The following is a 27,532-nucleotide window of genomic DNA, read 5'->3' as shown; positions in this document are numbered from 1 at the left end:
ATTCTGTGACTACTGTGTAGTAGTTTGCCTGCAGTGAAGGACGCTGACATTTCTATTCCCTTTACACTGAGTTGCACAACTAGAGCAAAATAAAGTTTAAAATCTCCCCTAGAGTATCTCCCCTTGCCCTTTTAGAAATGATACAACTCTCAAGCATTAAAAGTTGGACACTACATATACAGCATTTTGTGTCCCATCCTTCCCCTTGCCCCAACATTAAGTCAGTCAAATCATGTAACATAAAATTAACTTGAATTTGGTTAAAACTGTTGTAAACAGGTTCAGCAGATGCAGTGACCAACCTACTGGAGAGAAGGCCTCAGATTGGATAATACCCTTGATTATGAGCCTTGGAGCTTTTTGGCAAATATTTTTTATGAGGGCCCAAAGGAAGACAGAGAGTTTAGTTTTGAATATTTATCATAGAATCATAGAAAATTTGGGTTGGAAGGGACCTCAGGAGATCATCTAGTCCAACCCCCAGCTCAAAACTGGACCATCCCCAACAAGATTATTACAGCCAGGGTTTTGTTGAACTGGGCCGTAAAAACCTCTAAGGATGGAACATAGGTGACTGGTAGGAGGTGCACGGGGGTGCATGTGCCCCGCCCTGACAGGCTGGAGCCCCCCTTGACTGACAACACTGATGCTGTCGGTAGGGCTGGTGCCCCCCAACAGGGCCATCACTGTCAGTGGCTTCTGTGGGCACGCCCCCAAATTCAGGAGGCACAGAGATTCTACCATCTCTCTAGGTAACCTGTTCCAGTGCTTTACCATCCTCTTTGTGAAAGAGTTTTCTTAATATCTAACCCAGACCTCCCTTGCTACATCTTGAGATGCTTGCTCTTTGTTCAATCATCTATCATCACTGAGAATAGTCTAGTTCCATCCTCCTTGGAACCACCCTTCAGGTAGTTAAAGGCGGCTATCAAATACCCCCTTGGTCTTCTTTTCTGCAGATGAAACAAGCCCAGGTCCCTCAGTCTCTTTTCATAAATCATATGCCCCAGCCCTACAAAAAGAAAAATGTTTATAGTAAAAATAAGTAAAGGGTGGAAATGAACAGAAAAACAATATCCAACATACCTTAGTACATTGGTGGACTATATTCCATCCTGTCATTTTTAAATACCCTTTCAAGTGTTCTCTTGTTCATCATCAGGGATCCTGGTTTTCTCTGATAAAAAAAAATCACAAATTCCCTGATGAAAAATTGCAAATTCTCTGACAAGAACCCCCAAGTCCATTATTCAAATAAAAAGCCCCTGCAGCACCCGCCAACCCTGCTGGTGCTCCTCACTGCCCCCAAAGGCCCTCCAATTCTGCTGGTGCCCTTCACTGCCCCCACAACAGCCCCCCTGCCCTACTCATGTCTCCTGCCACCCACCCACAACCCCTAACCCCCAGCTCTGCCAGAGAGGGCCCCAGCTGCCAGGGCTATGGGGCCAGGGACTCAAATCTGCAGCTCCCTGCCCCCAACCACAGGCAGCTGCAGGAGAAGCAGCACAGAGCCAGCTCCCCCACAGGTGAGGCCGGGGCCAGCTCCTGGCTCACCCCAGCCTTGCCGGTGTCCCCCGGCCAGCCCTGCCAGACAGGCCCCCAGCCCCCTGCGAGCCCCACTTACCCCAGGGTCCAGGAGAAGAGTGAGGCTGAGCAGAGCTGTGGCTGACTGAGAGCCTCAGGTCCCGCCCTTCCCCTCCCCCTCTGGGCAGAGCTGTGGTTTCCCGCCCTGTTTGCAAGTAGCTTTTGCAGGCTGGAGCTCAGCCAGCCTACAAGAGCTATTTGCAAAAGCAGGGAATCCATGGGTTTCTCTGCCAAAAGGAGAAATCCGCATTTTCTCTCTTGTGGTTTTCTGTGGTTTTCCATGGGAAATGGAAAACCCAGATCACTGTTCATCATATATAAGGGGCTGGTCAAGAACTTGTCAGTAATGGCAGTTGTGAATTAGTTGCACGTGATTATCTAAGCTTAAAATTTGGTAGGGGGAGAGTTTTTAGCTCTCCAAAAAGCGTTCCTCATAACATCAGTCAGAATTTCTCAGACCTGGTAGACTATAGTGTCTAATCTTGGCTCTCATAACTCTCTTGTCTCCTTTAATGTACTAAAAATACATGAAGTGTTTTCTTTAATGTAGCTAGAGAAATATATTATCATGATAATATTTTAGATTACAAATAAGAGAACCAACTCATATTCTTCATTTCTGGAAGTACATTATGCTAATTTTGGAAAGACGTGTTTCTTTTTCATGGCTCCACTCAGTAAAAAGCCTGTTTATTTAATTTTCAGATCTCTGGGCTTAGGTACCAAGAAAATGAAAGAAAAACATCTGTCAGTTACATGTAGAGTCCTAGCTTTGATTGTTTCAACATTCATTGAAACCTATATTTTAAAAGCCATCCTAGTCATAGTCATAGCCATAGTAGCTAGGGTCAGAAGGGACCTAAACAGATCATCAAGTCCAACCCCCTGATTGGGCAGGAATGGATGCTGGGGTCATATGACCCCAGTCAGGTGTCTATCCAGCCTCCTCTTAAAGACCCTCAAGGTAGGAATGAGCACCACTTCCCTTGGAAGTTGGTTCCAGGTCCTAGCTGCCCTAACTATAAAGTAATGCCTCCTGATGTCTAGCCTGAACCTGCTCTCTATCAACTTGTGGCTATTGTTCCTAGTTACCCCGTATGGTGCCAAGGGGAACAGGGTGTCTCCTATTCCCTGCTGATCCCCCCCTGGTGAATTTATAGAAGGGCACCAGCTCCCCCCTCAGCCTTCTCTTGTGGAGGCAGAATAGGTTCAGGCCCTCTAGTCTCTCCTTGTAGGGCCTGCCCCACTGGCCCCGATCATACGAGTGGCCCTCCTCTGGACCCTCTCAATGCTAGCCACATCTCTCTTGAAGTGTGGCGCCCAAAACTGGATGCAGTACTTGAACTGCGGCCTGACCAATACTGCATAGATGGGGAGGATCACCTCCCTGGACCTGCTTGTGATGCATCTGTGGATGTATGACAAGGTGCAGTTAGCCTTACTGACAGCTTCCTCGCATTGGCAGCTCATGTTCAACCTGGAGTCAGCAATGTTTCCAAGATCCCTTTCCGCCTCTGTGCTGACAAGAAGGGTGTTCTCCAGCCTATAGTTATGCTGCTGGTTCTTTCTCTCTAGATGCAGTACCCTGCACTTGTCCATGTTGAATACCATCCTATTCTCATCTGCCCACCTCTGTAACCTGTCCAGATCTAGCTGGATTCTGTCCCTCCCTTCTGGCATGCCCACCTCACCCCACATCTTGGTGTCATCAGTGAACTTGGATAACGTGCTTTCCACCCTCTCATCCAAGTCATTGATAAAGATGTTGAACAGTACAGGCCCAAAGACCAAGCCCTGAGAAACACCACTGCCCACATCCCTCCAGGTCAAAAATGACCCGTCCACCAGCACTCTCTGTGTCCGACCGTCCAGCTAATTGGCCACCCATCTGACTGTGTAGGCATCAATTCCACAGGCGCCTAGTTTTTTTTTTATGAGAATGGGGTGGGAGACAGTGTCAAAGGCCTTCTTAAAGTCCAGGAAGAAGACATCCACCCCCCGCCTTCATCCAAGGACACTGTGACCTGATCGTAAAAGGAAATAAGGTTAGTCTGACAGGATCTTCCCGTAATGAACCCATGTTGGTTCACCCTGAGCATGATTTCCCCTGCTGGTCCCTTGCAGATGTGCCACTTGATGATTTTCTCAAAGATCTTCCCCAGGTCCGAGGTAAGACTGACGGGCCTATGGTTACTTGGGTCCTCCTTTCTCTCTTTCTTGTAAATGGGGACCACATTGGCCTTTTTCCAGTCATCCAGCACCTGACCAGGGCTCTATGAGTGCTCATATAGCCATGCCAGGGGCCCTGCAATGACCCCCACCAATTCCCTCAGCACCCTTGGATGAAGAGCATCTGGGCCTGCTGATTTGAACACATCCACCCCCTCCAGAAGTTCCCTAACTATGTCATCCCTAACCTTGGGCTTGGCGGTGCCTCCCCTGAGTCCTTCTGTACTCCTGGTGGGGGAGATGTCCCGGTCCCTGCTCAGAAAAATGGAGGCATAGAATTTGTTAAAGAGGTCTGCTTTTTCATTTGCAGCAATCACCCGATTGCCAAGCATGTCCTGCAAGGGCCCTACGTTACCCGGTGCCGCCTTCTTGCTCCCTATGTATTTGAAAAAGGACTTTTTGTTATCCTTAATCCTGGTCACCAGCCCCAGTTCCATCTCTGCCTTGGCCTTCCTAACAGCTCACCTACAGCCTCGAGCAATGGAGGTGTGATCCTCTTTGGTAATAGCCCCTTGCTTCCATTGGATGTGCACCTCCTTTTTAGCCCTTAGGCATTCCTGAATGCCCTTGCTGAGCCATGGGGGCTTTTTAGCACTCTTACCCTCCTTGGTATGCAATGGAACTGACTCCCTTTGGGCTCGGAGCATTGTCTCATTAAGGAACAACCACCCATCTTGGAATCCCATCTCCCTGAAACTTCGGGATCCCAATGCCTCTCGTACTAGTCTTAACTCATTGACGTCACCCCTCATGACATCAAGGACTTCCGCCTTACTGCTAGCCCTTGACACCCTGCGCTGGATAGCGAATTTCAGTAGGCGATGATCACTATCACCCAGGTGGCTGAGAATCTGCAGTCCCCTCACCAGGTCATCACCTGTGGCAAGGACCAGGTCCAGCCGGGCATTTCCCCTGGTGGGGCTGTGCATCTCCTGAATTAGGTGGAGGGCCTGTATCTTGGCTAAGAATCTACATGAGCAGTCAGACTGCTAGGACAGTCTTATGTATGAAATATTGAATGTCAGGTATTCACCATTTTTATTCAGGTTAGGGTTTTATCTTGGCACGTTGGTAATAGAAACATACTTGAAAAATTAGAGGCACAATCAAACCGATTTTTAAAACACAATTAATTCCACATCTGTTCTTTGGTAATTTTTTTTTTTGTGGTTTGTTTGGTTTTTTGTTTGTTTTTGCTATATGATTCTGAAAATAAGTGTTGTAGCTGGATTGGAATTTGTAAGAATTGAGGTGCACTTTGCTTTCTTATTGGCCTGAATCATCCCCTATTAACATAAACAACCCCTCTGTCTCTCTAGATACAAGATAAGAGAAACAGTTTCAGGGAGAGGGAGAAATACACAAAAGAGCTATTCCTTTGGTATCTCTCTTACAATCACTCTTCACCTCCCTATTCCTGAAGAATCATAGAATCATAGAAAATTATGGTTGGAAGGGACCTCAGAAGGTCATCTAGTCCAACTCCCTGCTCAAAGCCCCAACCCTATTATCCCAGCCAAGGCTTTGTCTAGGTGGGTTTTAAAGACTTCCAAGGATGGAGATTCCACAACCTCTCTGGGTAACCTGTGCTCTTGTAGAATAGGAAATTGAAAGGTAGCATGGAAGCATTGAGCTGTTTAGACGGGAAATTACTTGGTTTGAAGACTGTGTCCTTTAGCTATATCTTTTTGGGTAAGGGAAAAACAATCTTGCTCGAAAGGCAAATGTGAAGAAAATTCCACTGTTATTATTTACAATTATATTTGATCAACAGCAGGAGATCCAGATTTGGCTCCCTTTGTGGGTAGTCACTGTACAAATATGCAGAAGTGATAGTTCTGTCCCAGGGACTTTCATTTTAAGTGGTGTGTGTTGACTCAGTTTCCTTTCCTCTACCTGGATTAGTCTGTCCTTTACATCTTTGCTGGCACTATTTGGTATGGCTACAAAAAACAAAGCTTATGGGCCCAGCCTTAAAACCTTTACACATGTAGTCCCACTGGCTTAAATAGATCAACTTATGTTCTAGACGTTTGCACAATTTAAATTGATATTTTACGAGGTAAAAGTCTTGGAGAAGCAAATAGACAATAAGGCCACATCCAGACAGATAAGTGTGTGCATTTCCCCAGGGACAAATAGCAGCAGCACATACTTTCACACTGCATGTGTGCTCCAGCATGCAGCAAGTTGCCCCAAGTGGGGTAGAGGAGGCTGGGGCTAGCACCTGGGTTGACCCCAGCAGTCTTACTTAGGATCCTGACATCCTCCTGGGGCTCCAGTGGTGGTGATCCAGATACACAGAGCTTACCAGCAACTGGAGTGTGGCTTCAGCTCACCAGGCTCTGGTTTCAGGCAATATACACTGGTGCCACGTGCACCTCCCTGCTTTTTTTTGGCACAGGATTTTTTTACACCAGGATCTCCCGGTATCAAAAAAACCCACCACATTGCAAATTAGCAATACAATGAATGCCTGCATGTGCAGCACATGTGGTTCATGGTGCCACAGACCACACAAGCATGCTCTTCTGGATGTGCCCTGATTGTCACAGGAGACAGTTAATGAAAGTTGATTTACAATAGACAATTTCTGGTCTGGATAAGTGATGCTTACATTTTTGGCCCTATTTGCCAGATGAATGGCGCAGAGCCTGTTTGTGGGATGAATAGGGCACATGTTGCTCCTGCCCTGGGGCACCACCTGACTGGATCCCATACTGACCCTGCATGCCAGGATTAGCCTCCAAGAGCATCACTCTTCCCTTGCAAGGCCCATTGGAGAGCTCCATGGACAGGATTACATAGTGCCATGGGCTGGATCTGGCCCACAGACCAAGGTTGGGCATCCCTGGTCTAGATCTTTATACCAGGTTCAAGGCCTCTATCTCTAGTTTTAGCAAGGCTGCAATAATTCCATGGATCAGAATTTCTAATTGCTCTCAACTACTTGTAATAAAAATCAAGCATTGCTGTGAACAATTTTTAAGTGAAATCTGTATGCTAATACCAGTCTTTTATGGATTTCCAAAAAGATAGATATAAACACAATGTGAGCATTCCTATATTTGTTCTCTAGTACACAATAATAACTGGGTGCATCTACACATGCAATTAATTCGCAGCAATAAACTTTGGCACATATCACTCTGGAGCTCATTGCTCCTGAGTGCTGTGCCCGGAACTACAGCACGTTGAGTTGGGTCAGAGCATCCCTGAATGGTAGGGATCCTGGGGGAGGGGGTTAGCCTGCCAGCCCAGGGCTGCCCTCACCTGGTTCAACATGCTGTGGAGGGACTGGCTGGGGCACAAGCATGGGGGTAAGCAGAAGCCACATGTCCCAGCCAGCTGGGTCAGCATCTACATGTGCATTGCTGAGGAGTAAAAAATGCCACTGTAGGATAGTACTTCTGTTTACAAATACTAACCTACAGTGGAGTTAATTAATATACTCCATCCTCATAGCACTGCACGTGTAGATGCTGAGACATTTCCTGCAGAGCTAATTAGAGAACTTGGCAGTAAACCTCTTGTGTAGATGCACCCACGGAGAAACTTAAGGAACGATATGCATCACGTTCAGTCAGTTATTTTAATCTTTTCCATCTTAGTAACTGGAAATGCTTCATATTTGGTTATTATTAAGAGCTATTTTAAAACAAAAGCTTCTAATTCTTATATAGCCATTTACCTATGTAAAGAGAACACAAAGTACTGAATTTACTTAGTTCCCACTGCAAAATAAATAAATAAAAGTGGGTCATATTTGACAGAGGTAATGGGACACCTATCTGTACCTTTATCTGTGTAATGATTTCAGTTGGGCTGATTCAGAAACGGACAACATGTACAGGTCATCAGCAGGGGTCTGATTGGAAACAGTAGGAAAACTAAGGCTCTCTGCAGGATTTGTCCTAAATAGGCAGTGCTCATTTTGTGAAGTTTACCGCATGTGGCAGAGAGATTTTTCTTCAGAGCTTAAGGCTACTTTTGTAACATAAACATTTTAATCATTCTTGGAGGATTAAAGTAGACTTTGAAATGGTATGTGAGCTAGCCATGGATGTAGGACTGATGCTCACTAACTGTGTGCACACTACAACACTATTTAAATGAAGATGAGTATGTTCATTGGTATCCATCAGAGGATCACCATATCTCTGACAACATAAAGAGATAATCATCATAGTCTTGTTAAAAAAAAACAAAAAAAAAAAAACTGCCCGCCACTGCTCAGGTGATCCCCTAGATGTTGACTCTTGGTTTCTTCTGGTAAAATATATTTTACCAATTAATATATCTTTCATTATGGTATTAGCCTTGTTTTATTGTTCATATTATTATAAAGCACTTCCTTTTTTGTTTCCATAGGGAATGATCTCTTTCTAGTTGCAGTGCATGAGCTGGGGCATGCTCTAGGCTTGGAGCATTCCAATGACCCCACTGCAATTATGGCTCCATTTTACCAGTATATGGAAACTGACAACTTCAAACTACCTACTGATGATTTACAAGGCATCCAGAAGATATATGGTATGTTATTATACATGTGAGGCATTTTGCTTAAGAGCATTTTTGGGCATAAAGGGAAAAAATATAGTGTTTGTTAGTGCAGTCTGTCAGCCATAGTCTCAGAGGCCTTGATTTCTTGCTATGAGGAAGCTAAGGATTCTGATGAAGCTCTCTTATTTAGTTTCTCACTGTTCACAACCTTAATCTAAATCTGCACTCAGCTGGAATGGCAGCCTTAAATATTTAACATGGTAGTAAAGAATATGTGCAGAGAAATCCCAGACTATTAAAATATTAAGATATGAAAGCTTAAACCTTAACAAGCTTATTTCCACAGTACTCTAAGCTCATATAAATGGATGAATGGGTTGTTTGTGCATTTATCTGTTATAATACTCTGCAGTTCCCTGGGTACAGTAATTTTGTGGTCCCAGCAAGCCCCCTATTATGATAAATATAGTAAATTGATCTTAAAACTATGTTATTACCAACCCAAGTTTTGAACAACATAGGAAAAAAGTTCCAGTCTTTAACATATCTGTGTACTTGGCTTTAGTGAACCGAAATGAAAGAAACATCCAGCGTAAATAAATTCTAAATTTATTGTGTTAGTTTAAGAAATCAAGTTAATTGGAGGAAAAAACAATTTACTGATTGTAGGTTTAACTCCTACAACTCCTACATTAATGTTTCTGACATTTCCAAGGGCACTTTTTCCTACATAGTTTTAAAGAGCTCGACACCTGTAGTTTAGCTATTAAGGACTCTGCTTTGCTTATTTAATTGAGTGCTTTTAGTATTACAGTGAAAGATGCATACGATTTGTATGTAAATGCAAAGTAACCAGTAGATATCATTTACATTTGCAAATAGTATAGTTTAAGTTCACTAATTTGTTTTGCATTCATTAGTTTTTCAATTTAAATGTCTGAGTGGTAAGTGTTCTCTCAGGGTTAAACTGAATATTAACAGGATTATATTTCCTGCTAGTCTTTACTGTTAGGAAAGCCATCTCAATTAGTATAGGATAATAATGTACCTCCAACTGAAAGCCAACTACATCCATGTTAAATATTCTAATACTAAGTTTTATTATAGTCAGACTGTTCCACAGAGGGAACCCAGTGACTGGCTGGTTATAATTTCTTGTATGTGGTTAAACTGAAAGAAGGTTATTTCTCATGACCTTGTACATTGGTCTAGCCCTTTAGTCTAGACTAAAGGGCTAGACAAGGATATTTTCCCTTTACACTAAATATTAAACTCTGACAGCTGTAAGCTATACTTTTGAAGACATTTATTACCCCTGGGAAGAAATGCCTGACATCAATAGCAAATTATATATGAAAATTTAATTTGGATTTTGAGTCAAATTGATTTCTGTAAAACTTATGTTAAAAGGTTATTTGGATTCAATAGATAATACCTGTATTGAAGTAAACATGTTCTATTTTGCTGAAAACTTCCTCATTACCTGTTAATTATGATTGTCATGCACCTTAAAATTATGAACAAAATACGTGATTTATTAGATCTTAGTGATGGCTGTTTGGGGTTGTGTGGGTAATTTAAGGTTCCCTTAAATGTTCAGTCAGTAAATATTTATCCTTCTAGTTCATTTACCTTGATCAGGTACCAGAAATTCACATTTCACTGTGAGTTTTAGCTTTGTCTCCAGCTAGAGTTGCTGTTTAACCTACTATCATGCAAATGAGGGAGTGCGGCAAATGAAAGAGTGCAAGCTGCTTTATTATACTGAAATTATGTAATTTAAATGATCAAAAGAGGAAATGAGTAGACTTAAAATGCCCTTTCTGCCACCAGAAATTTTACTGGTCCTAGGCAAGACATCTTATCCTTTACATGAGAAATATTATTAGACCCAGCATTTCTCTAGAAATTGAATGACTTTTTTTTCACTTTGCCAATTGTAAATCATATGATCTGACATTGAGAGTTTTAATAGCATGAATGTAGACCAGTAATTTAACTATATATGGACTCATTAGATCATCCTAAATGAGTGTCATCAAAACTTTTACATCACACCAGTTTCACATTTATTTTTTTTAAAAAAAGAGAAAAAACTATTTTGCAAATGCTATGCAGAGAGTTAGCTAGTTATTTTTAATTTGACTTTATCGAAGCTCATTTACCTATAGCAACAGTTGCCATATTAGTAGCCATAAGTGCAGTTGTACAGAACTCGCATGGAAATAAAAATGGTAAGGAATTAATTTTAGAAACTTTTAAAGAGCTCTGCTATATATTTATGACACGTGAAATGCCTGACTCCAACATAAACATTTTCTTTCAATCCTAGAAAAGGGCTTTGTGTCCCTTAGAGACATGGGGAGATAACATTTCCTGGAATTCAAATTTTCTAAACTGTATTCCTGGGGAGCTGCAAGGTACTAGATCTTACATCTGTCACTGGTACACAATTAATGTTCTGATCTGTGATCTGGGCCAACATAAATGGTGGAGTAAGTTTCACTTCTGGGGAAAGAAGGAATTTTTTTGTGCTTTTATGAACTCTCTATGTGAGACAGCTAGTTGCTCAAAAGCTAGAAATGTTAGTAATAGTCCCAGAATAGACTAACTAGTAGACAGATGTTTGGTTAGGCTAGATAGTCAAGGGTGCTGGATCAATGCACTTCATTACTTGCTTCTGTCATTTCTTATGTAAATATTCCCACTCAATGTGCAGTTTGTGTGTGCGCATAGGTGAATGGATAGATAAATACAGATAATAAAGAGGATATTCAAAAACATGGTTTGGTGAGGCTTTTGTTACATACTTGTAAGACAAATTTCCTACATTTTACATAACAAACAAGTTTTGTTCTCAACAAGACAGTTTTTCAAAGTTGTTCAAGCACACACTATAAACAGTTCATGATTTTAAATTTCAGCACCCTTCGCAGTCTCTAACCTTGTTGCTGAATAAAGGAGCAAGGTATCAATTCTCAAGAAATCATTCTTTTTTCCTTTGTTAGTGCCTCAGCTGTCTGGAACCAAAACTGCAGAAATCATAAAAGGAATATCTAATCCAGTCCTCTATCGATACAGGCTTGTTCCTTATGGTGTACCTTTGTTGCACTTTTGCAGTCCTCTTTAAAGTGTGATCTGAATCAGTGTCCTGCTGGTATTTTTAAAGGTCCACCTGACAAGATCCCACCACCAACAAAACCTCTGCCAACAGTGCCCCCACATCGTTCTATCCCTCCAGCTAACCCTGGGAAGAATGATAGGCAGCCAAAACCTCCCCGGCCGCCCACTGGTGACAAACCTTCCTATCCTGGATCCAAACCTAACATCTGTGATGGGAACTTCGACACGCTAGCTATTCTTCGTCGGGAAATGTTTGTTTTCAAGGTAGGAGGCTGTGAATTTTTCGATGTTAGATCAAATGTCTGCATTTCTACTTTTTTAGAAAACAAACTCTCGTTCATCATGCTTTGACTTTCCCAGCCCTCTCACAGTTAGAAAGTTCAAGAAAGAAACTAAAAAATAAATACACAAATGGCTTAAATGTCTAGCAGAGGATTACTATAATGTTCTATTTTGGGAATATAGTCACATCAGCAGAAACTGGAATGCTTCAAAATTTAAGGGTAAGTAAATGCTGCATGTTATGCAGAGATAAAAAATCGTAATTCATTCATGAATAGAGGTCAATAGAGATGGTCTTATTGGGAATTTAGCCACTTCCAGGCAATGTTGTAGAAATTGTGTCTTTAGCAAACTCTTCTTTTACAAGGACCCCATAATTTAACTTTGTAATTAGCTCAGTCAGTCAAAGGGATATTTTTCATTGTGCCGTGGCTGCATTGATACAAGTTTGAGTAAAGGTCTGTGCTAAAAGAATCTTCTTGCAGAAGTTTCAATTCATCATTTTATTTGGAACTGCATATGTGTGATACGTCTCATACAACCTAGACTAGAAGAAAGCTTTTTTGATAGAAGAACTTAAAACCAAAGAAGCTAAGCACAACTTTTGTTAGAAGTTTGTTATGATCTAGCAAAACCTTCTTTACAGTCTGTAAACTGGACTAAAGCTATAGAAATACAAGAATCATTAGTTTCTTAAGTAAACTAATTGGCTGATAGATAGAAATGTCCAGCATTAAACAATAGGTAATAAACTACCTCAGAATATACACTGAGGTCCCAATTTTGTGTAAAAATAAACTAGGGTAGAATCTTTGTTTTGTAAATATATATTTAATTTTATAATGATACCAAGAGAGAATAGACATTTTCACAATGATACTTAATGTTTATTCTTGCAGGTTCAGGGGGTTCACAGGCAACATAAGTACTATGACGGATTTATCCTACCACATGGACCTGCTAATCTAGTAGTCCTTGTCTGCTTCTTTGTTCTTTGCCTTTAATCAGTATTAAATTATTAGATTTTTTAAATGTTTCTTTTAAGAAGAATGTGCTTATTTGCTGGTTATTTTATGGAACTTAATTCAAACTGTTGGGTTTCCTTCACACCCCAAAGCGCAAGTAACAAATTATTTTTTTTCCATAAAAAAAAAAACTGAGGATTTTGCCTTTTAGAAAGGTAGTATCTGTCATTTGAACACTTAGCATCTCTTTAAATACTGGTGTCCCTTTCTTGGGGAGCCTTCAGTCTTTGTGAATGAAATGGAAATATTAAGGAAGAATCTCATTTTCTAAGTTGACGTTAAACAGGATATTAAAATACCTACTTCCTCCACATATCATCCATCTCAAGAACAATAGAATAGACTCTAATTTATTTTAGACATAAATCAATAAATATTGAAATGTTTGCCTGCTAATACAATTTTTTGGTCTAACCAACCCTGTGCTTTTAAACAAATAATTACATATAGTTTCTAACTATTTTCTTCCCTTTTTTACTTGACAAGTTGTAGTCTTTAAAAAAAATACTTCTAGTTTAATTTTGTATACTAGTCTTGTAAAGTTTATTTACCATAAAGTCTATACATTTAGCAATGGTTCTAAAAGGCTATTATCAGGAGATTTCATCCATACTGTCCCACATTCATGCTATCACTTCCAGCCCCCCTCAAGAAGTTTGGGAAGGGAAAGGACATCACTTGAACAAGTGTTCACATTGGTAGGAACAGAGTTGGGCATTCTAAGGCCAGATACCCTCTGTGAAACTAAGAAAATGGATGAACCCTGTCTTTGCTGATAGATTATCAGATCCTGATTTCCTACTCCTGAAATTAACATATGACTGGGGTTATTCTCTTGCTATGAGAATTCTGTAATTTGCCTAAAAATAGGTAAAATGAAGAAAATTTGAAGGAACTTTTCCTTCACTGCCAGACAGCAGAATAGCTGAAGGGAGGGGGAGGCAGCAGTAGCTAGGAGCATTGGCTTTGGGTGTATGTGTGTAAAAAAAAAAAAAAAAAAAAAAAAAAAAAAAAATAGCCACCATCACTGTGGGCATTGTGGTAGCCAGTATTATCCCATGCTCAGTCACTGCCCAGGGCACAGAGATGCCCTACTGTGCCTCTGCTGCCAGAAGGACCAATGCTTGCTAGTTTCCTTTTTTTTTTTGACTTCTCCCTACAATATTTCAGGGACACAGCAAGATAAGTCAAGAGGTAAGGTTCAGGTTGTCACAGTTTAGCAGGCAGCAGGTGTTTAATGCAGGTATTCATTCCATAGATGATGTAATTCCATAATAAAGCACAAGTGGAAGTGGATTTAGTGGAAAGTAGATATCTTATAAATAAGCTGAGGAACAGGGTTGGGCATTCTAAGGCCTGCTTCACAGAGGAGATAACCTCCTTTCCCTAACGCTATAGCCGTTAGAGATGATGAGATACTAGCAATGGTCTAGGAACCAGTTGTGGTAGGCAGCCTGCTACAAGGAGGAAGCAATTAGGGGGAGGAACATCACCTATACTTGATGAGTTATGGTTGTCAATATTCCAAATTAGTTAAGTTAATGAAGTTTCAGCTTAGTTAAATCATATCTCTTAAGAGGATAGGCTGAAAGTACAAGGATTATTTAGTTAAAGAAGAGAAGAGAAGATAGAGGGGAGATTTGGTAACAGTCTTCAGATACTAGAAGAGTGGTTATAGAAAGAATAGTGATAGATTATTCTCTGTAGCAATAGAACAATGGTCTTAAATTGCAACAGTGGAAAATTAGATTGGATATTAGGAAGGACCTTTCTCACTATGAGGTGATTAAGCACTGGAGTAGGCTACCCATACAGGTTGTCAAATCTCCATCCTTTTTGAGAGCTGGTTAGGCAGGTACTTGACTTGGACGGATTAGTGAAAAATGAACCTGTCTTGAGCAGGGAGTTGGACTAGATGACCTCCTTAGGTCCCTACTTTTATATTGTTTTATGATTCTGTTGCTTGCATGTTCTCCTACTTATCATCTGTCTACAATGTATGTACAATGACAAGTCCTACTGGTTGCAAATAGACAAATGTTTATCTCATGGGCCATGTGTAGGCCACAGATGCTAGGTTTGTTCTTGTAATTTTAGAATTGCTTGGGTGAGTTGAGTACCAAGTCAAAGATCTTGCGCACTGTGAAAAGTTGTCCCCTTTTTTTTGTAGTTTAAAGTAGAACTGAGCATAAGGCTTCCTTTACATGTGTAGGTAAAGTTGCATGTGCATGACAGGAGGCACGATTGTGGGATCTTGCATAAGATCCCCTTGCACCTTATTGCTGGTGCAGTGGGGGCCTGATCCTGTGCTCCCCCTGCACTGGCAAAAAGTAAGTTCCCACAGTTGGGAGCCCCCTCAGTTAAGGGGATCCAGCCATGATCCGCTGAGGCTAGGGTATCATGGCAGCCATGATCTCCCATGCTCGGGGGTGCATAAAACCCTCAGGCCTTGGGGAACTGAGGCAGCCATGCTCCCCTGGGCCCAGGGGTTTCGCACTGGGCAAGGTGTGCTTGTGCTGCTGGAAGTCCTGTCAGCCTGCTGCATATGCAAATTAAAACTTTATAACAACCAGCTATAACATTAGTACACATTTTTAAGGTCTAACTTTATGGCTGGTTGGAGCTTTTTATTGTGTGATAAGTACTTTGCACGTGTAGCTGGTCTTAAGGTAATTGCACAATTAACCAGTTAATTATACAATATCAGTTAATTATACAATACCTATAACATGTAGAGGGGACCTAAAACAGTACAGGTTAAGATGTACTGCCAACTCTCATTTACTTCACCATGTTTAATGTACATTCTTTAAAAGATAATTGTAAACAGGATAATTGTAAAACAATTGTTCCTGCTCTGACTCAAGTTGTAAATGCATAAGTGCAAAAATTAACTTGTTCAAGACTTTACACAAATCAGGAAGTAAATGTAGACTTTTGTGGCTGAACCTTTCTGGTAGTGATGATGAGATTTTTGGGGAAAACAAATGAATATTCTTAAAATACACAGGAATTACCTCTGTGTAACTACTTTGTCCTAATACAGTATAACCTCATAAATCTGGATATCAAAAATCTGGCTCTTCCCCCCACCGCTCCAGGACCAGCCACCACTCCCCCCCCTCCCCCAGATGCAGGTGGGAAAGCTTGCACTCAGCCGCTGCCACTGCCATTCACCACCCCATGCTGCTGCTCCGTGTGCAGCTGCTGCTCCAGGTCTGGCCGCCACTACCCCCTCCCCCACTCCGCAACAGACCGCCGTGCTGGTTTAAAAAATCTGGCATTTTCAAATTTCCAGCAGGTGATCAGTCCAAAGCATGCCAGATTTATTAGGTTATACAGTATATCATACAAACTTGAAGAAGGGAGTGCCTTAGGTTCCCCATTACAGGTAGGGTATATGAGGAAGAAGTTTGCTCTTGAGAGAAATATTAATTGAAAGCTAGCAATGGCATGTATGGGTTGAATTTTGATCAAGTGTTTTCTTCAGATGTGTAAAATCAGTCTCTAATTAGAGTTTTTTTCTTGAAATCATGCTCAGTCAGGTACAAACAAGATAGCAAAGGTTTTGAGCACCATCATTTTTTATCTTGAGGCTCCTGTTAATTTCCACTGTTTTTTTCTGGACCTATTAAGCATTTAACTTTCACTGTTCCTTTCAACTATTTTCTTCTCTTCTGTGACCACAAGCTGCTACAATAGTCAAGGATTTTATGAATATATCTAGGACTGAAAAGAAGGCAAGGTACTGATGCTGCAGAGTTAGGCCTTCCACAGGGATGTAGAAAATAACTGAAAAACAGAAGAAAACAAAATGATGATCCTTTTCTGGGGAAACTGTGCATCTCAGTATAATATTGTCTTTCTGCCTTTAATGCAAAATCTCTCAACCATTGTATTGGTTCATGAAAAGACACCCTGTTTTCTCATATCACTGGAGTAAGTCTATTATTACAGGTGTTTCCAATATACATTTCCTTGTTTTCCCCTATACGATATAATTCATCCTACCTTTTAAGTTTTCTGCACCAAAGCGCCATAATTATAAAGATATTTAATCATATCCTATCTATAAGGCAAATGTCATTAGGCCTTTAAGGCAATCTAGGTTTAAAACTGTTCAAGGGTCTAGTTTGGCCCTGATTTTAAAATGGCCACATGTATTCATAACATCCCAGAGGTCCCAGATGGAGTCACTCCAGATATCTATTCCAGGGGTTGGCAATGTTTTGCTGATGTGGGCCAGCTGCCATCTGCCACATACCTGTTCCCTCCACATCAAGGATAAACTCAGATGCCATGGAGATTAGGCTATGCAGTAGGAGGGAGGATTACAGAGGGGGTGGTTGGGATGGTGCAGCTCTGTGACACCCATCCCTCCCATGTTAAACCAGACAACTTTGCAGGCTAGATATGGCCTATGGGCTATAGGTTGCGAACTCCTAAATTATGCCACTACTCTGAGTTTCATAGCTTTTATTACTTGTCACATAGTGTTTGTTTCTTAGCAGCAATAGTACTTCCAGCTCTCAAGTATCATTAGAACTTTTCATAGATTCTAGGGTTGGAAGGGACCTCAGTGGGCCATCTAGTCTGACCCCCTGCCCCTGGCAGGTAAGAAAAGTGTCACCAAACCTGGGATCATGTGATCCCAGCCAGGTGCCTATTCAGTCTCCTCTTGAAGACCCCAAAGGATGCGGCGAGCACCACCTCCCTTGGAAGCCCATTCCAGATCCTGGCAACCCTGACCGTGAAAAACGTTTTTCTAATGTCCAGTTTAAACCTTCTCTCCAGTAGCTTATGGCCATTGTTCCTTGTTGTTCCAGGGGGTGCTCTGGTAAACAGATCATCACCTACTTCATGTTGCTCTCCCCTTATGAATTTATATGCTGCCACAAGGTCCCCTCTCAAGGTTCCCCTTTCCTTCTTTTCAGTTCTATATATTTTTGCAAAATCCTTGTCCTTTGTAGCAGCCTGTGCAATCAGGTTGCAGTCACAGAAGGACAGAAAATGAGGATAACGTCTACATATTTGGAATCCACCCCCCTTAGTCCTAGTGTTTAGGGACCTGGTTACCTACCCTTATCATTTTACCATGTTAACTGCAGAATGGGTTGTTTTCTTCAAACATAGAGTATCCTATAAATACAAGTAAGAAAAAATCTTTCTACATCTGTGATAGATGATTGAGGTATCCTGAAGGAAATGCACTATTAGTTGTCATATTTGCTATTTGTTCAGCAATAGGTAATCCCATGAAAAAGTGTGATGTGGAGGGGGGCAGAAATACTTTTTAAAGAAGAGAAACAAAGACAACAACACAAGACTAAACCTTACTCTGTGTGTTTTTTTGGTGATTTTTGTTTGTTTGTTTTTGTCACATGACACTGAATGTCTGTGCTGTCAAGCCTGGGAAAGTTCAGCAGAGCATGCTGTGCAAGAAGACATTAGTTTGTCAGTTCTGTCATATGAAAGAGTGGGAGCAAGAGGTCAGAATTAGCCGAGGCTGAGGATAGCAGGCTTCTGGGTTCTAATCTTCATTTCATTACATTGGAATGTGTGGAAAGAACACTGATGGGGTTTTTCATTCCTGAGCTCTGTAGTCAAGACAGCAGCTATAAGTCAACTAACCTATATTTCTGTAACAGAAAAGAAGTGGACAGATCAAGCAAAACTCAGTAGGGACTTCTTTACACCTAGAATAGTCCAAGACCATAAGAAATTAAAAGGATGGGGTTGTCAGCCATATTGGCATGAGAATAAATAGAAGAGCATCCAGAAAACAGAAGGATGAGGAAAAAACTAGAATAATAATGATAGGCAATGGTTTATAAATAGTAATAAGCGCTTAGCCAATATATAGTTGTCTTTATTTAAAGATCTCAAAATTCTTCTTCAACCTTCCCACATACCTGCAAAATAAGTAAAGAATATAGTGATCATTTTGCCCAGCTCTTGAATGGAAGATTATATGGTACCACCTCTTTAGCAGTGCATAGAAATAATATGCTTAGTCTGGAGAAAATGTTGAACACTACTTCCAGCTGCAAGAGCCTGAGATAAGAACAAAGTAATTACTTGACTCATGATTTGGTCACAGTAGTCAGATTACTATTTCTATTCTTTAACTTTGATTTAACTCTTCAAGTCTTCTTTGTCTGGAAGATGGCAATTCTAGAAACATCATGCTTCCTAATACCTTTATATTAAGATCCCATTTATAAGTGGTTCATAAAAGGCAAAAGGCTAACACAGACATGATTATATGTGTTATAGAAAAGTTGTTGCCCTCTTGTTCTCATGAATGATTTATCATAATGGATTAGTCTTTTAGTAAAACATCTGTTTATTATTATTTAACATTTATAAACAATATACAATCTTAATATGCAGTGTGATCCAGTGTCCCTAAATGCATTGTTGAAACATTGTTTCAATTCTGTCTCAGAAGTATCACTTGCAACCACTGTTCCCTTTAAGCTGTGTGGCATGCGCGGCCATGCAGGCACACCTGGCAGCGCAGCATGAGCACACCTGCATGGCTGCACACGCTGCAAAGCTTGGAACACTGCTTACAATTACTGCTTATAATTGAAATCCCTTCCCTTAGCAGTGATAACCACTGCTTTTAAGAAACTGGAAGGACCCAAATCCTACAAACTGAAAGAACCTGTAGAATAGAATAAAACATTCCTACAATATTTTTCACACTTATAGATTCATAGATTAAGGGTCGGAAGGGACCTAGTAGATCTTCTAGCCCGACCCCCCGCCAGGGCGGGAGAACAACAAAAAACCCCAAAAAGAGAAATGGGACTCAAATGAGTCCAGCCAGGTAGGCATCCAGCCTCTTCTTAAAGACCCCCAGGGTAGGGGCCAGCACCACTTCCCTTGGAAGTTGGTTCCAGCTCCTAGCCGCCCTAACTGTGAAGCAGTTTTTGCGGATGTCCAATCTATACCTCCTCTCCATCAACTTGTGCCCATTGCTCCTTGTTATGCCAGCGGGCGCTAGGGGAAACAGCGTCTCCCCCAAACCCTTCTGGTCCCCCCTAGTGAGTCTATAGACGGTCACCAGGTCCCCCCTCAGCCTTCTCTTGTGGAGGCTGAATAGGTTCAGGTCCCGCAGTCTCTCACTGTAGGGTCTGCCCTGTTGTCCCCAGATCATGCGGGTGGCCCACTTGAGGAGTTTCATTGAACTCAATGAAATTGCTTAAGTGCATACAGTAACTTATATACATAGAAGTTTAGCAGTGTGGGGACATTGTCCATAATTGTCTTTAATGTTAAAATATTTGTGTAAAACATGCAATTAACATAATGTTTCATTTTGAAATCATTTAATGAAGCACGTATCTTCAAATAGATTTTTATGGTTCAAAATATCATATATATGGGGTCCCTCCATAAAAGAACAGTCTAGTGATTGCTCATACTCGCTATTCTGGGACACAAAGGAATACAGAGAAAATTGTTTATAATATTCAGTTAAATATTGAAGAATGACCCCACGTTCACCAGAAAAGCAAACTGAAAATCAGGAATGCCATATGTACAGACAAAATCTGTAACTATAAAGCTCACAAGAAATACATTACAGAATAAAAGTTCCATGCTCCAGTTAGAGGAAAGAAGTTGCATCATCATTGCTAGCCATTGCCTTCATTTATTCTTTCTCCATCTCTCAGAAGACAAGGTCTAGAACTCATTGAAATGCATGGAGGAATTACCATTGGTTTCAATGGACTTTGGATCAGGCTTAAACTGTATATCCTACACAAGTCAAGTATGGCAGATCCTGAAGAAGATATAGTGCTTAACAGAACAGTAAAAGAGAAAAAATAAGGTTTAAAAATACAAACTAACAAATATGTAATGAGGACTTGATTTAGCATCTAGCATTCACATGGGAATTCATTCCTAGGTAGGTTGAATACCAATAATACAGTATAATATATTATGGACAACCAGTGGGTATGATTACATGAGTCGCATGAATAAAAGCTGCAGTACCAGGACTCTATTTTCTTCACTGCTGCACTGGAGTATCCTCTCATACAATTACATGGCAACAAACGGGTGTAGGTTGTAGCCGTGTTGGTCTAAGGACATAAGCGGACAAGGTTCTTTGCGTGAATCTGATATCTTTTATTAGACCAACTTAAATAGTTGGAAAACAATTATTAAGCGAGCTTTTGGGTTCAAAAACTGTTTGTGGCAACAAACAGTATCCGTGGTATGTGACAACAGTATTAGTAATACTACTAATACTTAGTGTTATCTGATTGATATCTATATATAAACACAGAGTGGTTACAGGCAACCCTCCCTTAATGCTGTTTCACTTAGTGCTATTTTGCTATAATGTTCATTTTACATTGATACCAGATTGCACTTAGCACTCAGTGAGTTTTGTTATAATGCTCATGGGCATTGTACATTTCACTTAATGCTATTCCACAATGCTCAGTTTTTCGGGAACCAATTAAGAGCATTAAGCGGGGGTTGCCTGTACTCTAAATTACAAAATGAGAAGTCAAATCCTTCAAAAAGTTCAGTACTTTTAGTAGAAACAAATGACTTAGTAGAACAAGTAAGCTGAGTATCTCTCCATCTCTGCCTTAAGGTATCCACACCATAAATTTTCTAATACAGCAAACACACAAAAAATAATTTAAGCAAATGCAGAAAAAATGTTTATATTAGAAAGTTTTACCTGGAAATCAGTTTCAAACAAACGTTGTGTGGAACAATTAATACTGCTGTTTGATAAAATTTACAATACAAGCAATTCCAATTGTTTACCTAAATTAGTTGAAAGGCCATGATTTTGTACAACAAGAAATTTTAATTAAGCCTTGGGCTTTAAGCATTTTTGCAATTATTCCCTTTGGTTCCATTAAAATGTAGCCCCAATTACTGTGTATTGTTAATTCTAAAAGATAACACTTGTTGGCAGTACGAACTGAAGATATGTCTCAGCGTAATTTTAGATTATTCCTTGCTGCGAGATTTTGTAATTAATTTTTGTCAATGATGCACTTTTTGTTCTCTCACCAGCAGAATATTTTAAATAACCTTTCTCCTAGGCCTCTAAATAAGCTAATTCCTGAAGAAGTAACATCTTTTGTTATCTAAATTTGCTCTCTATTCACTGAAAAATTATATTTTTTGTTATTCGCTTTCACTATTTTTGCACAGTATATATTATACAAAGTAAAACTAGGAAATTAGACACAAAAATGGGTTCAAAAGGTATTTAGATTGCAAAATCAAGCATAAAATGTTACAAAATATCAGATTTTTGGTTTCTTAGACTTCATGTGGCATTAATTTTGCCCACCCTATATTCTCAGCTTCTGAACTGAGCAAGGCCAGGGGCTGATGATAATATTGTATCTAATTTTGTAACTATAGACTGAGTGGATAAAAAACTCTATCCCCAACTGAGAACTAGGTAGGCTTCTTTCCATGTAATTGCTCCTCTCTTGAGGCAACATGCTGTGCCCAAAAGTGTGTTTTGCCAGGGTGGAAACAAGCCTAGCCCTCCAAAATTCTTTTCTCTACCTTTATTCCATCAGTTCCCAAGAATCTCCTATATATTGTGTAGTATAGGTACTTACCTACCGCTTTGCCAAATGCATCCAGCCCTCTAGATGAACGTTCAATTATTGTTTAATAATGCCACTACCTCTCTGTATTATAATGACATGTAACTCGCAATATCAAGCATTCACATACACACATCACCGATGCTAGTGCAGGAGCAAAGTAAGCTAAGGCAAAATCTTTATTTTCATTTTTAAGGCTCTTATCCACATATTTGGTTGATATATATATTTAGTTATATTAATTTGTTTTAGGTGTCAGGTTAATTCCACAATATGCTCACTGTTTTATCATATAATTACAAATCACTAGATTTTCAGCCATTTTTCAAACAAATTTGTGGCTGGTTCAGAACTAGCAAAAACTGATCAATTGATTGTGAAGGGCATATTTTTTTGGCCAACTATCATGCAGCATTTTTCTAAATCACACTACACTTCTCTGGGACTCATAGCTAACTTGTTCCTGTAACTCCAGGCTAGGGACAGACATTCACAAAGCCTGAGCCTGAATTGATTCAATCTTTGCAGGTTAGCCTAACCTGGCTAGGTTGAACCAGTTTGCAACTGCAACGGCCGTTCCCTCTGGACTGAAGAAATGCAGGCACATGCCTGCAGTGGCTCAGGCTAGAAGCTAGGGGGTGCTAGCACAGCCCTTCCTTCCCTTCTAGAGTGCTGATCTCAGGTGGGGGCATAGCCAGGCCCCCGCAGGCCCCTGCCTGCACCATCTTATGCTTTTCCCCTCTTGCTGCTCAAGGGGCAGGAGTGTTGCCAGACCCCAGCCCTGGGCTAGCACTCTGAGGTAAAGGTGGGGTCAGAGTCTCTGCCGGAGCTCTGCCTAGGAGCAGAGGGGTGGGGCCAACCCTGCTCTCTGGAGCGGACAGCACAGCCCAGGTCTGCAAAGCATCTGGGATGCTAGGGGACTCTGATTTAACTTAAACCAGGAAGGGGTCTAGGACAGAAGTTGCATAAACCAGTTTGACCCAAATCAGTTAAGTCTGATATATTACATTCAACTATGTTCCTCTTAAGCCGGTTTCAGCCATTTTGAAACTGGTTTATGTACATTGTATTTATGTTCTGTTACAGGCTTGAACCAATTTCTGATCACTTAAACCAGTGTATGTGTAATGTCTGTCCCTAGTCCCAGAGCTCAGACCTGTTTTGTATGAATGTATAAATTCATGCTATTTAAATGCCAAATCTTTTAGATATCTTTTAGATATATTGAATGTGTGCATGTTTGGGGAGCAGGAGGGTGAGGGGAAATGTATACATGCATGCATAGTGTTGACCATTATCTGTTCTTCTGCTTCTACTTTCTACCCTGTCTGCCACTGTGCTGCCTGTTCCCTCCCCTGTCTGCCATGTGCCAGTCATGCATAGGCTGCTTGGGCCACTTGTGGCATGTGTGTAATGGTTTGTCTATGCCTGCTGTAACTGATGTGGGTTTTGTTCATCATTTTTTCCTAGTGCTCTTGCTCAAGGAACTTCCTTGGTCTTCCTGGCTGGGTTCAAGACAGTTGATAAAGCAACTTGTTTTGAAGTACATGTCTTCTACGTTTGGGTGCAGTTAATACATATATATTAGCCAGGCTCAAACAGTCCTAGAACCAGTTTGTTCTCAGGCCTATTTGACTTTGTAAATCTGTCTGAGTCATCACAGAGAGCCTAATGACTGTGATGACTCAGACACATTCATAATAATAGTAAAGTCACTTGCTTATTCTTCATCCTGGAAGAAAAGCATCACACTGCATGTGTAAAAAAAGTGATTTGGGTAAAGAAAACTGAATCATTTGGATTTAGTAAATAGACAGAAAATGTCTTCCTTGAGCAGAAGATGAGCCTATCCTGAACCAGTTGTTTGTGTGTGTATATCTTTTTCATTCAGATCTGATTCCACAGGTCAGCAAGTCCATTATAATCAGAAATAGCTAGAATTTAATTAAGTCTGAAGCTTATTTTTACATATAAGAATATTTCTTCTAGACCAGAATATATATTTTAATGTGTATAAGAAAACTTAATGAAGCAAATCCTTTGATTTTTTTTCCATGGGATTAGCATTTTGATTTATGTAGAAACATTCACAGTTGATCAGAATTAACATTTCTGCTAAAGGACATTTGCTAACATAAGTGAGGCTGTATAGTACTAGGAATCATTATGTAGTTAGAATTAGTATCATTCTGAAAACATCTTTATGCCAACAGCTTGTCTGTTCGTTGTGTGTTTCAGAGGTTTTCAGATTCTCTTAAAACTTTTCATAAAGAGTGAAAAATAATTCCAGTTTCTTATCTTTTCTAAATGAAACTAGAAAAAAGGTTGTAAAGGCATTGTTTATTTTGAATTAATGTGTAATGCAGTGATCCTTAACCTCTTTAGACTTTAGGTACCCTTCATTAATTTTATGCCACCCCTCATGAGACTCGAAGAACCCATCAGAAAATCCCAGCTTAGTAGTCACTCATTTTTCACTAGTGAAAAATAATAGAGCAATTCTGTTGCAAAGAACACAGAGGGTACATCCTCATATGCAGGAGCATTAACTTGTAGTGGCAAAAAAGTAGCAGCACAAATTTGTTCTGCTACTTTTTGCCATTGCACACGCCCCTCCGTGTGCACTTTGGTGCAAGGCAACATTCCCAGAAGCAACAAAATTCTGTTTATTGTTGTAAATTTGCAGCATGAGCACATTTTAACATGCCAGGTATGTGGTTTGCAGCACCACACACCGTACATGCCTGCATGTCTGGATCTGTCCAGAAAGCCCACAACAGGTTGGAATATTTTTGATACCTTTAGTGCCACATACTGTACATTCAGCTGTTCTCTGCACTTCAATAGAGCAGCGCAGGGGTTTTTTCATACCTGGTTAGCCAAGGGTCAAAAAATCCCTGTGCCAAAAAAAAACCAGAGCAGTACACGCAGGCTAGCGCCGCTGCTCAAAACCAGAGACTGGCCCTCTGGAGCCATGCTCCAGTTGCCAACCAGGCTCCGCATGGCAGATTCGCCACTGCTGCAGCCCCAGGAGCCCCCAGGACCCCAATAAGGCTGGCCTTAGCCTCCTCTACTGCACCCAGGGTAACTTACCAGATGGCACAGGTGTTCCCCTGGGACAACTAGTGGCAGCACAAGGTGTCTTGCTGCTTGTTGTCCCCAGGGAACCAAACATTCACACTCATGTGGACATGACACCTTTGAAAGGATCTCAAAAAACACTGATGTAGAGAATTGAAATAGTCAGATTATCTACATTTCAAACATGATTAAGAGGCATCACAACTGTTATTTTTACATTAGCAAACAGAAGTACAGTTAACTTGAATACTAGATTTTTCAGAAAGTCTCTTTAGAGGGGGATGTGGTTGTACAAAGAGTTGACAGGGGAGGGAATGTGGCCAGGCTGGCCCATGGCTTCTTTTATTCATACTATATAAAGTTCCAAGAAAAGGGCACAAGTGGAACAATGACCATAAATTTAAGCTATCTCCTCCTGGTGGGAGTCTACAGAGTGGCAGCCCCTAAGCCAACTTGTCTCCCTCTGAGGTGATGAATTCAGTCTTGGAAACAAATGGGTTTCCAAGACTGCACCAGAAGAGGTAAATCAAGCTCAGTAAAGAGGAGTAAGTTAGAGGTTTCTGAATCACAGGTGTGTATTATATAATGTTGAATAAGAGTTTGCATCCATTGAGAGTGATGACTGGAAGCAGGACTTTTTTCAAACAAAAACTGAGGAATCTTGTATTATGATTTCATAAATTAAAAATACATGAACTAATCTGAGGATTAGAGAAAGCTGCTACCTTTGGTGGGATCACAACAGAGCTTTTTGTACTATGTGTTTTTTCACCAAAAAGGGATACAGAATTTATCATGTGTTTTCTTCTATACAGTGAAAAATGCTTTAGGATGCAGGGATTATGAAATACATAACATAAATCTAAATTTCTTTTCCTCAAACGGCTGAGATTCTTAAATGAACAATTCCATGTCAGTGCAAGTTAATTAAATACTGTAAGAGATAATTTAGAGAATTCCCCTGAAATGAAAATTTCATAGATTTCATAGACATTAGGGCTGGAAGGGACCTCAGAAGATCATCGAATCCAGCCCCACGCCCGAAGGGCAGGAAGTCAGCTGTGGTCATAGGATCCCAGCAAGATAAGCATCCAATTTACTCTTGAAGGTGTTCAATGTAGGTGCTTGAACCACCTCCAATGGCAGGCTGTTCCAGACCTTGGGGGCTCGGGTAAGCAGAGGGTTTCCCTCAGTTGTTGTGAATGGACAAATCTTTCAGCACCCTAACCCTAACCTTAACCCTCAGTCCTGGCAGGGCTTCCACACCTGACAGTGGGTCTGTCCTTGGCTGCCCTTAGTAGTGGCTACCAGTTTATCTCATGTCCCTCCTGACTTATCCAACTGGGCATTAGTGGTGACCCTGGGCTCATTTAACCTAGTTGCTAAAAATAAAATGCTTTTTAAATAAAATCTTCTCTAAAAGAAAGGAAGGAACGAAGGAATATTGGAAGTTTTTGAAAATGTTAATGTGTTTTTTCAACTTTGGTATCCTAATAATTGTGTAAAAATTCATCAAAATAATTGTAACCAATGATTGTTCATATCTAATACCAATATTTATTTACTCGTAATAGATAATTAATTTGCAAACTTTCTCCTGCATACTTCAGAAGACCAGTGGCATCTGCCCTATACCAGTGGTTCCCAACCATTTTTTTGCTATACCCCATTGCTGGCAGCAAAGTGCAGCAGCAGCCTGGGGTCAGAGGCGCTTCTAGCACACAGCGTGGCTCATCCTCTGTGTCCATTGCCGCCACAACCCTCGTTTGGGTTGTGACCCGAGGTTGGGAACCACTGGCCTATACAGACCTTTACTTTCTCCTGGGAAAGTCTTGTGGAGTCTCTCAGGAGAAACCACGAGTGTAGTGATTTTCAGGTTTTTTCTACCAGGGTAAAAATGGCCACCCCAGAAGAAAAATAATGTGAGAACAACTAGGGCTGTTTCTCCCAGGACATCAGATATCTGGACATGCTGTAGCTTCTCTCAGAAGAGAAAATAGTTCTCCAGCTTCTCCCCCTTCCCCAGAGGGAGACAGCGTGTTGCTTGCTGAACTCTGATCATGGGCAACTGGTGCCTCCTGAGTCTGGGGGGGGGGG

The 27,532-nt window shown here is 40.8% G+C and overlaps 1 protein-coding gene across 1 annotated transcript in view; it reads left to right on the top strand.

Annotated features, from left to right (window-relative positions):
- The window catches only part of MMP16 (matrix metallopeptidase 16), a 383,499-nt gene that overhangs the window by 279,231 nt on the left and 76,736 nt on the right, over positions 1–27,532 (top strand). Inside the window, exons 5-6 of the mRNA XM_019527889.1 lie at positions 8,185–8,346; positions 11,486–11,703. Coding sequence (XP_019383434.1) covers positions 8,185–8,346; positions 11,486–11,703 — 380 coding nt within the window. The remainder of the gene's footprint in view (positions 1–8,184; positions 8,347–11,485; positions 11,704–27,532) is intronic.

The sequence above is a fragment of the Gavialis gangeticus genome, unplaced genomic scaffold (genome assembly GCF_001723915.1).
Source record: "Gavialis gangeticus isolate Ggan-Ray unplaced genomic scaffold, GavGan_comp1, whole genome shotgun sequence".
Taxonomy (NCBI): Eukaryota; Metazoa; Chordata; order Crocodylia; family Gavialidae; genus Gavialis; species Gavialis gangeticus.
The sequence above is the reverse complement of the archived record's forward strand: the minus strand, read 5'-3'. Positions and strand labels throughout refer to the sequence as shown.